This window comes from Saccopteryx bilineata, chromosome 2 (assembly GCF_036850765.1).
Source record: "Saccopteryx bilineata isolate mSacBil1 chromosome 2, mSacBil1_pri_phased_curated, whole genome shotgun sequence".
NCBI classification, from domain to species: domain Eukaryota; kingdom Metazoa; phylum Chordata; class Mammalia; order Chiroptera; family Emballonuridae; genus Saccopteryx; species Saccopteryx bilineata.
This window is the reverse complement of record NC_089491.1, coordinates 343125962-343140014: the sequence shown is the minus strand read 5'-3', so window position 1 is coordinate 343140014 and position 14053 is coordinate 343125962. Positions and strand designations below refer to the sequence as shown.

Below are 14053 nucleotides of genomic sequence, written 5' to 3'. Positions count from 1 at the left end.
CAAGTAAAGAAATAAGTACCGCAATCCGAAGTATTCCTGAGTATAATGAGCTACACAGAAATGGTTTTGAAGAGAGAAAGAAATGAAAGCTAGGACAGCAGGGCCCACTGGGATTGTCCCTGTCACCAAGCCTCCATTTAGTCTCCCTTAGTCTCTGACTGGGAAGCCCACAAACGGAGTTAACCACCATGCACAAACTCAAATGAGAATTATGCCTCACGTGCAGACCTTTCCAGAACTCTCCCTCAGCGTCTTCATTCTAGAACTTCATCCTTTGTTGGGGACAATTCTGATTCTAGACTGAGCTGTGGCGCTGAACTGCATCAGTAGCAAGTAGCATAAAGCATCATCACTCACATCTGTCCTTCCCGTGGTTTGCCCAGATGTCACTGCATTTAGCCCCTCCTTCCTCTGACCCTCCTACTCTTTAAAAAGTCTGTTCTTTGCAGGTCGACATCCTGGATTCTCTCTCAAACATGAACTAAAACACATCCTCTGGTCACTTGTGCCACACTACTAGTATGGAAGAACTGGGGCCCTCTTGTTTCTTGCTGTGGTAATCGAAAGAATTTCCTTAAATACTCTAGGTTTTCAGTTTTCTTATCTGTGAAAATGGAATTCATAATACCTGCTTTTCTTATTACCTATGGTTACCCTATTGTGAGAATCAAATAAACTTATTTACATAATAAACACGGCAAGCCAATAGGTCATTATTGACCATAGGGAACAAAGTGGCTGCTGGGTGAGAAACAGCAGGTTCCTAAGAAATAAGTCAACCCCACTTCCGGTGGGTGTGGCTTTGTAGCTCACTCTGCACTTTGTAAAGGGTGGATGCCTATTCTTGGCTGCGGTCCCTATGAACCGGTTCCAACATGGGCTGCTATCTGCTAAGTGCTTTATGGCTCCATCTCTCGGGCGACTCACACGTTATCTGAGAACGGGAGCAGAAAGCTAGGAAGCAACTGGAGGAGCCTTGGGCGGTCTTGCCAATTCAAGGTCCACTTTCTCCACCAAGCCATCCACGGACCTTCTCCCAGGCTCCTATAAAATCACACTGTCTCTACTCAAAACAGCACATCTCCACTCCCTTCCTCCCTCAGGTCTTAATTCAAAGCCCCCAGTCTCACCCCAGCTTGGGAATCTGAAGCCCAGAGCTCAGCCGAATGGTTTGATATTTTCTTGCAGCTTCATCCTTCAACCAACCACTGAGTCCTCACACTACCTCCACATCCTCCTCGGCATCCTCAGTCCTCTACCCATGGAGTAAATGACAAGAGGACTTGCTTCTCATATACGGAATGAGAAGCTGCTGATTGTGAATGTAAAGTCCTCTTACCATAAAAGAATGGGGCTCTGCCTTTTTCAACAAGAATTGCCTTATTTTGTTTTTTTTTAAATAAATTACCAAACTCTAACCTTCCTTACCTGCCCTATGCTCAATACCTGACATTTTTATATGCTATCCCATACTATTAATCCTGCATGTAAAATTACAAAAAAATTAATAATCTTCCATGCCTGGTATAATTAAATTCAGTAATGAGGTAAAGAGTGGTCCGACATTCATGGCAAGAGGAGGAGTTATCAGAATGCCCATCAAAGAGACCACATCTTTTTTTCTTTGGTGGTGCTAATAGTTACGAGGCGGGAGATTTTCTTTTTTTTTTTTTTCTGTATTTTTTCTGAAGTGAGAAGCGGGGAGAGGGGTAGGGTGGGAGAAGGCAGGCAGACAGACTCCTGTATGCACGCAACTGGGATCCACTCAGCATGCCCACCAGGGGGCGACATTTGGCCCATCTGGGGCACTGCTCCGCTTCAACCAGAGCCATTCTAGCGCCTGAGGCGGAGGCCACGGAGCCATCCTCAGTGCCCAGTACAACGTTGCCCCAATGGAGCCTTGGCTGCGGGAGGGGAAGAGAGAGACAGAGAGGAAGGAGAGGGGGAAGGGTGGAGAATCAGATGCATGCTTCTCCTGTGTGCCCTGACTGGGAATCAAACCCAGGACTTCCATACGCCAGGCCAACACTATACCGCTGTGAGGTGGGAGATTATTGAAATTTTTTCCTTGTGTTTATAAACACACTGTGTTAGATACTGTGAAGAAAATGCACCCACACATTGCTAGTCAAATAGTAAACACCACATGCTCGATGAAGATTTGGCAAAAACTATCAAAATTACTTCCACCCACAATCTGGAATTCCATTTGCAAAAATTCATTCAGCCCGTTAACCTATCTGCACACATGGGAAGCAATGTATGTGCAGGTGAAGGTTTTCATTGTAGCATGATATAACACATGTAAGAGCCAAAGATTAAAAATAGCATAGGTCCTGGCCAGTTGGCTCAGTGGTAGAGCGTCGGCCTGGCATAGTGGAAATGCCGGGTTTGATTCCCGACCAGGGCACATAGGAGAAGCGCCCATTTGGTTCTCCACCCTTCCCCTCTCCTTCCTCTCTATCTCTCTCTGCCCCTCCGACAGCCAAGGCTCCATTGGAGCAAAGTTGGCCTGGGCGCTGAGGATGGCTCCATGGCCTCCGCCTCAAATACTAGAATGGCTCCAGTTTCAACAGAGCAACGCCCCAGGTGGGCAGAGCATTGCCCCCTAGTGGGCATGCCGGGTGGATCTCGGTCGGGCACATATGTGAATCTAGCTCTCTGCCTCCTGGCTTCTCGCTTCAGAAAAATACAAAAAAAAAAATTAAAAATAGCATAAATACCCACAGAGAGAGGACTGAGTAAAATGCATAAGACAATAACATTTACATGATTTGAAATTATGATGTGGTTGGTGGTTTAAAATTTTACAAGTCCACGGATTCTTTGCTACTTCTCCCTTCAGAAGGTGGAGCCAAGCCACGTTCCCTCACTCACTGAGTGTGGCTGGACCTAGTGACTCATTTCTAACCAACAGAACAGGGCAGAGGGGATGGAGTGTAACTCCCAAGAGTAGGTTGTAAAAGGCTTCTCCCTTCTTCCTCTTGGATCACTTCCTTGCTGCTGTTCTCGGGTCATTTATTGGAGGAGCCAGGTGCTATGTCAGAACGACACTCAAGCTGGCCTGTGGGACAGTCCTGCAGCCAGCAAGAGGCCTTTCGCCAACCGTCACGTGAGTGAGGCATCTCGGAGGCGAACCCACAAGCCCCAGTCGAGCCTTCACGTGACCGCAGCCCAGGCAACATCCTGGCTGCAACCTCGTAAGAGATCTTGACCCAGAGCCACCTCTTCAAGCTGCTCCCCAGTGTTCTGAACCCACAGAAACTGTGAGATGATAAATGTGTATTGTTTCAAGTTGTTCAATTTGAGGGTACTTGGTTACTCAGCAATAGATAATTAGCACACACGGGTAAATATGACTTTTGAATAACATCATTTGCGTTTGAAAAGTATCTGCTTGCCTCCTATCAAAAGTTCTTTTGCATCATATATTCAAATATGGTTACATGCTCTATGGTATAATAATTATTATTTTTTAACTATAGAAGAGAAACATATCTTTAGCCCCAAGAGAAAAATGACCCTTATCAGTATTTTCTGATTGACCTTCCTTCCCAAATTATAGGAACACAATTTTGGAAAAAATCAAGGTCAAGAAAAATGGAAAAATGCAAATAGGATAGGAAGTATTTTAAATAGCTAGTCTTAATTTCTTTTAAATGCTTTTTAAAAAGGCCTCTTGGAAGTCTGTCATCGATCTTTGACTATTCTGTTTCGGGTGACAAACACAAATTGTGCATTTTTAGCAACAATGACAATAATAGCTAACAATGATTGAGTGACTATGCTAAGAGGTTTCAGAATTTGTCACAGGCAGACCTCACAACAACCCCAAGCTAGTTACTGCCACTAGCCCTGCTTTCCAATGAGGCAATTAAGCTTCAGCAAGGCCAGACCCCCTGTCTGATGTCACATAGCTGAGGAGGAATAAAAAGCCACAACCTGAACACTAGCCCTCTGACTCCACAGCCATAATGTTAACCATCACTCTATGTTCTACGCTATACTGCCCCACATTGGAGACCGGAGAAGGCAACATTTTGTTATCAAACAATGTCCGGGTCATTAGAATATGTGAGCCACTATGCTAAGCATGTACATGTATCATTTCGTTTCGTCCTCCCAACCACAGGTCGGGACTGCTATTATCCCTGCTTTATCAACGAGTTAGCTGAGCCTGTTAGAGGCTCGTTTGACTCGGTCCACAGCTCAGAGCCAGGCTTCAAACCGGGCCAGCGGAATCCAAAGCCAACTTCCACTTCCACAATGTGATGCAAATGCAGAAAAACTTATCCGTTCATAACAAATTACGGCTTCGGCTTCGATTAGGAGGAGGTAGGAGAAGGAGATGCCTGCGTCCTTCCACAGACAACCACAGAGTTGGAAGTCTTATAGAAAGAAAGGGAAATAAACATTCTGCAACATTTCAGTTTCCATTGCACCTGGGGGATGGACAAGTGGATTCGTAAGCACCTGTGGTAGTCAGTGCGTGTTAAAGTATGGCCACAGCACTGTTTTAAATTCTCTGAAAGACTGGGGGGGACAAGTTGCTGGTGTAGCACAGTACCCATCAGGCTATCAATGCCATGTCTCTGGAGGAATGGGAGATCTCACGGAAGTTTATTTATTCACTCATCAATTATTTATTAAGCTCCTACACTGTGCCAAGCATTCCTCCAGAAATGGGTTATACAACAAACAAAACAGATTAAAAAAATTCTTGTGTTCTTGTGAGTACACAAAAGCGACAGTAAAGCAAACGAATACACAACAGATTAGACTGTGATAAATGCTACAAAGAAAAATAAAGTGGGGGTGGGGAGAGATGAGGAATATGTGGAAGAGAGTTGCAATTTGAATTAAGTTGTCAGGGGAAATCTCCCTGAAAAGGTGCAAATTATTATCACACACACATGGTGCAGACTCCAACAGTAATATTTCCCCTCATGGATTAGAACGGTTACATGAAGAATTGCCAAGGCTCATTTTTGCTAGCACCGTTACAGTGATTTAGGCAAAGTAGATAAAGCAGGTGGGGGCCAAAATCCGTGAAACGGCCATCTAAGTTCATTTGGTAAAACTGGGTAATCAATTCTCGTCTTTTCTGAATTACAGCAGTGTCTGATTCATGTCTGGTGAGCTAAGCCTTTCTTTCAAAACTCCTTTGATAATGTAAAGAAAGAAATCTAGTGGAAAAGGAGAGAGTTAGTTTTACAGAGATGGAGAATAACTCACAAAGAGGACCCCAGCAAGTCATGGCTAGTCTTCAGAAATCCTGGGCAAAATTCGCTGGGTCAGACCACTGTGCCCAGCTACTTGGAGAACAGGAAGGGAGAAAGTAGCTGAGGGCCAGTACTTCTTCCAAGTCTGGTCATATCCGAAGTGCAGAGATCTGGCAGCCAGCTCGGATCCTGCTCAGCCTGGGAACTTGGAACAGCTGCATAAGTTCCCTGGGCCTCAGTTTCTCCATCTGCACCACAGCGGGAATCGTCTCCAGAGCATAGCTGAGACCTACTGTGACCCCGGCATCAGGGTGTGCGAAGGCTTAGCTCCCAAGTCACACTTAGCAGTTACCTGCTGAACCAATTTTAAATGAACATTGTGTTCCTCTAAGTCCATCTACTCCTCACCATTATTTCATGCTTGTGGGGCAGTTTGTAAAGTGACTTCATCAGCTCATTGAAACTCATTTGTGAGAGAAAGCCCGTAAAACATCTCTGGCTTCACGTGTGCCTGAGATAATGACGAGCTATCTTGAAAGTGAGGGACGGGATAGAACGGCCTTCCATTGCCTGTGGTCCCTGACGGCACCTCGGCCTGAGCCAGCACAACAAGCCTAAGGTCCCTTGTAGGAAAAGACCCTACCCAAATATAAATGGCAGTTAATTTCAGAGCAGGGGTTACTTGGAGACAGAAGATCTTGGAGGGGGTTAACCATAACAGGAGACCGGCCTGGGGCTACTTGAATGCAAGTACACAGGATTCTTGGAGGAATGCCTCCAAGAACCAGATGTCCTTTATGATTGATAAGCTCTGAGACTCTGACTCTTCCTGTGTCCTTGTTCATGAAGGAAACAGTAGACATGCAGGATTGGGGATGAAACGGATGGGGGAAAAGGCTTTTGTAGCTTTCTAGTTTTATCTGCTGAGCTATAGCTTTTGGATCTCAATAAATATGCAGAGGTGCAGTTTCTCGGGGCTGATTCCGCCTAAGAGTTTCAGCCCTCTGCTATACTACTTTCATCTGCTGTGTCTTATTCCTTGCGAGTCCCGTAACAGTCCCTGCCTCTCCCTCCCTGCCCACCACACATATACTCACTGACACATGACACCAGGAGTCCCTTTAGTTCAGTCTCTATATTAGGCACTCATTGGTAGCCTATTCTAGTGAGACTCTGGCTTTGACCTTGGCCTCCCTCTTTTTCTCCAATAATAACTCTTCCTTCCCACTTTAGTGGCCAATTAGAAATGCCCACAAGGCCCAGGTTGAGTAGCTTAGTTGGTTAGAGCATCATCCCAATACACCAAGGTTGTGGGTTCGATCCCCGGTCAGGGCACATACAAGAATTAACCAATGAATGCATAAATAAGTGGAACAATGAACTGATGTTTCTCTCTCTCTCTCTCAAATATATATTAAAAAATTTTAATAAAAAACACAATACAGTGTACAGATGATGTGTTGTAGAATTATGTACCTGACCAGTGTCACCCCAATAAATTCAATTAAAAAGGGAAAAAAAGACCACATGTGTCTACCTAGACTCTGCCAACGAATTTTACGTTTCTATCAGGAGAAGGACCAGCAATAACCCATTGCCCTCCCCGCTTCCCCTTGGCCCTGCTATTCTATTCACGTGCCCCCAAGTCCAGACACAGCCTCCTCCCCTCGCACCCTCTTTCCACGCGGAAGCTCTCACGATCCCTACCACGCTCTGCACACTGCGCGTGCACGCCTCCCATTACTGCACACGCACACCCTTAGGCTCTCCCCCGTAGTAATTTTTTATTTGATCAATAAAGGCACAAAACTCTCAGGGATAGTTACGGATGTCTCCATTTCCTGACTGGGATGAATTCTCTCATCGCTGCTCCTCAATCACAACTCGACACCCTGTTAGAAGGTACATCCCCAAATGCTCTACTCTGGCTCCCAGGTGTGAAAGGCCTTCCCTCACATCCCTCACCTCATCTGCCCAATCACAAACAATTCCCACCAGCTACCTTACCCCAAGTATTTACTCATGCAGCACGCCACACACAAACAAACTCACAAACACACAGGTTTATCTACAGTAGGACTTGTAGAGCCAGCCTTGGTCCAGAGGAACACACACACACACACACACACACACCCTCCCCAAGAAAAGAAATAAATGAATTGAATTTTGTTTTACGTGTGTCTGTGTAATTTCGTGCCCTTTTGTTGCAGCATTCAGCAAAGCAACAAAGGCACTGGGACAAAAGGAGCCCACAGGAGCCCACACACACTTGCAAGCACGCCTCCAGGCACCGTGAGCACAGCTTACAAACATACCTCGTACCTCGCCTCCACCTCCACAGGCACCTCTCCGCTCTCTCCAGAGGAGGGCCGCAACAAAGGCCCAGCCACAGAAAGCAACCTCAGCCCTGGCTAATGGATTTCAAATGCAAATGACTGCCTGGCTTTCACTCTCAGGATCAGATTTCCCAGTTAATTAGTAATCCCGGTCTTCCCCTGAGCAGACATCTCTAAGGACTCAGGACAAGCTGTGGCCACCCTGACCTCCTCAGGTCCCTCCGGGCACCAGCTGTTTATTCAGCATGGAGGACACCCCCAGTGCCCCGTGAAAGAGCACAGGTAGACTTAACGGGTAGGCAGATGATCAAAAGCAAAAAACAAATGACCGTGGTGGCCCAGAAGAGCCCTCTCTCTCTCAGGGACCCCTAACGTCCCGGGAACCCACTGCCATGGAGTCACACAACCAGCTGATTGGTGTGGGAAGAAAACAGTTTTGAAAACATGTCAAGGCCCTGGTTGGTTGGCTCAATGGTAGAGCGTTGGCACGGTGTGTGGAAGTCCTGGGTTCGATTCCTGGCCAAGGCACACAGGAGAAGCACCCATCTGCTTCTCCACCCCTCCCCCTCTCCTTCCTCTCTATCTCTCTCTTCACCTCCTGCAACCGAGGCTCCATTGGAGCAAAGTTGGCCTGGGCGCTGAGGATGGCTCTGTGGCCTCTGCCCCAGGCTCTAGAATGGCTCTGGTTGCAATGGAGCGTCACCCCCGGGTGGGCATGCCGGGTGGATCCTGGTCAGGCGCATGCAGGAGTCTGTCTGTCTGCCTCCCCACTTCTCACTTCGGAAAAATAAATAAATAAATAAATAAATAAATAAATAAATAAATAAATACTAAAACGTGTCAAAATAGTTGTCCTTTTTTTCTTGCCTCGGGAAGAGGCGTCTGTAAGCTTTGCTGCGTACAGAAACCCTGTGGCAGTGTGGTGGAGACTGTGGGGAGGTCCGCCCAGCACCAGAGCCCATGTGGGCGGCACCATTCAGTAGTACCCCCAGGAGAAGCACATAGCCCTTCAGTTTACAGATGAGGAAGCCGGAACCCAGGGGTTCTACAGGTTTGCACAAGTGCAGTGATAAGAAGGTCCCGACCTCAAGGCAGGGGCACCTGCATTCAAAGGCCAGCCCGCCTTCCCATGGGGTAGGGGGCAGAGCCAAGAAAGCCTCAGCTTCCCTAACGTAAAGGAAGATAAAAATGGCCGCCCATCCAGCTGAACTTCAAAGATTAAACAAAATAAAGCACATAAAAAACTAGGTACCACGTAACTACCCAATAAAGGTCAGTGATAATAATTGTTACTATTATGCACCTGTCCCCAGCTGTGACTGGAACCCAGGCCCTGGACTCCCAACCCAATGACGAGGCCATTTTTACTTCTCTCCTGGCTCAGATGTCCCCATGCAGTAGGTACACATTAATGTCTCAAAAAGAGAAACTAGCGGGTACCTACTTTGCACAAGGCACTACCTAGTGACATGTGTGACACCACTTGACTATAGCAGTTTAACAGTTTAGCCCCTGAATTTAATAAGAGAGATGGTTCCAGCCAGACCAAAGAACAGGGTCGGCAGTGCCTAGAGCGGTTTGCCATCCCGGCGACATGCCTTACCTGGGCCTGAGGGTGCTGGAAACCACATCTGCTCAGGCACCTTGGAGGCCGGGCATACGTGAGAGTCGGTAGCGTGAGGACAAAACTCCCCCTCACATTCCTTACTTGGACCCTCATGATCCCAGGGCAGGTTGTGCACCAGCTCCTGGTTGGCCTCTCGGCTCCCCACCCTGAAAACACAACCCTAACCGCTCCCTAAGCACAAGTCAATTCAACATTTAGCGATCATAGGTGTTCTCTAAACAAGGTGCTACTGGGATAGCACTAACAGCGACACTGCTGAGCTGCTGACTGTGCATCCGGTGATTCCCACACGACTGCTTTTCCTCATCACAGCACTATGAGGCGGTGACTGTCCTTATCCCCGTTTCACAGATGAGAAACCCGAGGCACAAGCTGAAATGTTCCCGAGGTTATGCAGTGAATAAGAGGTGACACCAGAATAAAAATCCAGGCACGCCGGTCCATCCTGAACGTGAACACAAAAACACAAATGTGAGTGACACCTCCACACCCTCACAGCCAAGGGAGTGGAGGAAGCCAGGTGGCTGTGAAACAGCAAAGGACAGCACTGACCAATGCTACTGGAGCCAGAGCACACCCAGCGGGAGGGACAGGAAAGAAAGGCAGGGGCAGAAGGGAGTGAAAGGGAGGGAGGGCTGGAAAGACAGGTTGGGCCAAGGGATCAGCATGAGCAAAGCGCAGAGGCAAGAAAGACCAGGATTTGGCTTAGAAACCACAGCAAAAGATACAGACAGGGAAGACAGCTGTGGGCAAGCCAGGGACACTGCTGAAAAGGTACAGAGCTGCATCCTGGGAAGTCTAGCCTGTTAGCAAGAAGACTTCCATAACAACAGGAACCCATCACAGATAAGAAACTGCCTGGGGGGGCTGTTTTGATTTCTGAGCTCCCCCCCCCACCCCAAGACTCAAAATGTTGGGTCATCTGTCTCTCCAAGTCCTTAATCAGGATATGACTTCACCCTGTACCTCCAAACAGAGCAAGTGCACATAGTAGGGAACTCTGGAAGCTGTACAGTCTGCCTGTCCACTGGAATGACACAAAAGTATGGACTTCAGCTACCCCGAGATCCTCCATAGGCATTCCCTGAGGACCAAAGGACCAGTGACTCCCATTGTCAATGCCAAGCAAGGACACCTGTCTCTCCCTGAGCGAGCCTTCCCTACACAATGCTTTATTCAGGCTGCTGCTCTCAAACCTGAACTGTGAACTAGCCCTGGTCTGTTCTTCAGGATACATTTCAAACTCTTCTTTCTCGCTTTAAGGCCCTCTGTACTATTCTCGACTCTACTGTTCCAATACTGTTTCACTCTTCATTGATGCTGCTGCATATTTGCTTAAGCACAGCCTCCCTGCCAGGAGGGTCCCTGTCCTCTGTCTTCCTAGGCAAACCTTTTTCCTATTGCAAAGCCAAGTTTAAGACTCACCCTGCCATGAGATGTCTCCAAACACTCAATTCTGAGTGGTGATGCTACTCCTTTTCTGAGCTAGGGGATTGATGGTGCATTCCGGAGCATCTTGTTCCATTTTATAGGTGGACATACCTCAAAGTGCTCAGAGTGTGAGCCGTTCATCAGGGCCCTGAGTGCCCCCAACCTCCCCAAAGCCAGATCACGGAGGAGGCTATTCTGACCAGTGAGCCGAGAAGGGACTGTGTGTTCTCATCCTCCCAGCACATTAAATCAAATTCTTATGATAAAAATAGTGAGATACTCATCTGTCCGCATTTCACCATCAATGGGCTGTGGGAGTTCGATGACCCTGAAAGCATCCCTAAAAGTCTATTGGTCTGAAACAGTTGAATATAACATTGAAGTCGAGATCAATCGTTTCTTGGAGAATGTTAAATGACCATCTGTTGAAATCTTCAGATGGTCATTTAGTGATCCTCTATATGGTGTCATAAAAAGCATGGGGGTTGAAATTAAACTAGCCTGAACTTTGCCATCAAACCCTCTACTTCCTCCCTATAGGCCTTGGGCAGTCGCTGAAATTTTCTGAAGCTCAGCGGTGTTCCCTGTATGTTAGAAATGATAACATGTATGTCCTAGCCGGTTTTCCAGTCCTTTCCCCCACTTGTCTTCTCTCAAAATAAAGACAAGCAAAACCTAGCACCAATGTCATTAGCTTAACTTCTGTTTAGAGTTCTTTCTGTAATTCGCCAACTCCCAGAAACAGCCTCACTGGCTTGGGCTGGAGAAGGTGGGGGTCTCTTCCCCCCATGGACCACTGATGGACAAGCAGGGAGCATCAGTGCCTCCTTACACTGAACTGATTCCATGGGCCAGTAGGGGGAAGCCAGGCCTGGCCCCTCACTCCCTTCTGCATGGCTCTTTAAATGCTCTCCCTCTCTCCACCTCTCTCTCTTGCACACACACTACATCACACTACTCACATTCACAGCTCACACCATCTATACCCCTTCCTGTCACAACTCACCTCTACCAGTCGTCTCCAGAGAGCCTGCAAACTTTACATCCTACCTCTTTCTTTGAATTGCTGCCAAGCTGGTTTTCCTTCTCTGGTTCCAAACACAGCCCTTCACATCACAGCCTACCTGGAAAGAGAGAGGAGGAGCTGTTTGGGTTAGGAGTAATATCTCTGCCCAGAAACGTCCAGAGGAAGGTGAGAGTACAAGCTGCTTAAGCCGATCATTACGACACTTCCTTCACTTGTGAAATCCCTGTTGTTCAGCAGTTTCATACTGCTCCCGCCCTTCCCTACCGCTAACCCCTCAGACAGCCACGCAGGGACGCGCAGGTGGGAGTCCAGGGGGAGAGTTACCGGAAGTAACACATTGCCTGGCACCTGGCGTTCACATGTTAGTAATAAAACTCTACATTTGTAGAACACCTTGCAGTTTTCAGGGCACTTTAATCTACATTATCTCTTTAATCACTGTGATAGAGCAGGTAGTTTTCATTCCCATGTATAAACAAGGAAATGGAGACTAAGAAAAATGACTTGCTAAAGGTCACTCAAAAAATAGCTGAGTCAACTTATACTAATTTAATTTCATCTAGTAATCCAGTGGCCATCAAGTCCAAAATCAGCAAACCCAGAAAATTACTTTTTCAGACTACCTATTTGTTCATTCATGTAAAAAGACTCATACCCTGGCCAGATAGCTCAGTTGGTTAGAGCATCATCCCAAAGCTCAGAGGTTGCCAGTTTGATCCCCAGTCAGGGCACACACATGAACTGATTGATATTCCTATCTCTCTCTACCCGTTCCTCTCTCTCTAAAGTCAATAAAATAAACATTAATAAAAAGAATTTTTTAAAAATCAAAGTTCAGTCTCCATCATGTCTCCCACAGTGGAACCCCTCTGATCCTATCAGTTATGGAATTCTACCATCCTCACCTCCCAGGTGGCTGTGTCTCTCGAAGCCCGACTCTTGTGCTAGGGACTCCCATCATTTCCCCCATGGCTCCCTCCCCCATGCCCAGAGAACACCCGCCCACTCCTGCAAGGGAGCCCAACATCACCCTAGCCCACTGTTCACCCCAACCCACTGGACCAGCACTGGACAGCTGACCCAATCTGGCCCAAGCGGATTCTCCCTCCCCGAAATTAGGATTTGAGACAAAGAGTCTGAATCACGTCACTCTAGGTGCTAAGTCTGTGAGATCATGTCATAATAGTGAGAGGCAGAAATTAAAGAGTTTTACTGAAAATACCTGTTTTCCCAAAAGAGAATGGAATAGATGTGTAGAAACTAGTAGAGACAGGAGATCACTCAAACTCAAAGATTAAAGTGATCTTAGGGCTGTGCCTAATCCTAAAATTCCATGTTGGTGCCAAAGCGGACTGGACCGGGATGGGCACCTAATGCAAAGGCAGCCCATCCTTAGACTGGCCTGCACCTTACGAGGCAGCTTGCTGTGTGGCCCCTCGATGACCAGATTCTCTATCTGAATGTAAGACACAAGGGGGTCAATCAGTAATTGATGAATTAGCAGGACAACTAGTAGCAACAGCAAAATCTAGAGACAAAAAGAACTGTGTGAGACGACCTTTAACCTCATCTCCCACGGGAGTACCACACAGCCCACCTCCTTTTGACTGTCCTGAGGGGACACAATATGCTTTAAAATGCAGGGCGCAGAGACAGCCTTCCTTCTGTCATTCTTGCACTTCCCGTTTCCTGCCTCTTCAGAGCCTGCAAGCCTGACCTCCTCTCTGTCCCATTTCCTGGCATCATGTGCTCAGATGTGCAAATAGATTCAGGCCCTTCTCACCAGCAAGTTATCACAGTTAGTGGCTGCATTCAGCTTCCAGTAAAAGTGGCCCAAGCACTGTAAGTACAGACATAAAGGGATCACCTTTCTTGTATTCTATGAGAAGCTTCTGGGATGCTGAATTGTAGGCGTGGTTTCAAGCACTAGAAAATGTCAGTGCAAGAGCTTGGAGGTTCCCTTGCTTCTCCCTGGTGGAGGGGAGCTCCGACATGACGCCTGAGTTCAGGCCCAGAAAGAAGGAAAGGCAATAAGGGCTTTCTAAGAAATCTCACCCAGTAACTTCTTGCGTCACGTTGGCCACCCTGAAATGGAGTTTTGTTTCAGCTGGGAATACTGATCTACCAAACAGCACGAGGGTTCTCTTGGCAACAGAGAGAGCTGACATCGTGTGGACTGTTGGTGACATCTACCATGCACAGAAGGACAGGTTGGATGTGTAGACCTTGCCTAGGTCCATGGCATGCTCCAACCCAATCTGTCCAGGTGCCAGCTTAGCTTTTAATAATACCCACACGCCCTTCACTACCATTCTCAGGTAACAGGAGTGACTGGCAAAGCTGGCGTGGGGAGCTACTCAGACTCTTCTCCATATCTTCACTGACACTTGTTTTGTCTCTTTGATGACAG

At 47.3% G+C, this 14053-nt stretch overlaps 1 protein-coding gene across 7 annotated transcripts in view; it reads right to left on the bottom strand.

Annotated features, from left to right (window-relative positions):
* Positions 1-11986, bottom strand: part of MGAM (maltase-glucoamylase) — a 74847-nt gene extending 62861 nt beyond the window's left edge. The window contains exons 1-2 of one of the 7 annotated variants that reach the window (XM_066262482.1): positions 11968-11986; positions 11667-11740 (exon numbers count right to left, since the gene is read on the bottom strand). Coding sequence is in view for 1 of the 7 variants with exons in the window: in XM_066262478.1 (XP_066118575.1) it covers positions 9431-9460 (30 nt within the window). In the remaining 6 variants the exon portion in view is untranslated. Of the gene's footprint in view, positions 1-7537; positions 7634-9430; positions 9631-11622; positions 11920-11967 lie in introns of those variants that run through there. The other 6 variants (XM_066262478.1, XM_066262481.1, XM_066262484.1 and 3 more) reach the window with 6 other exon arrangements.
* Between the last annotated feature and the right edge of the window lie 2067 nt (positions 11987-14053).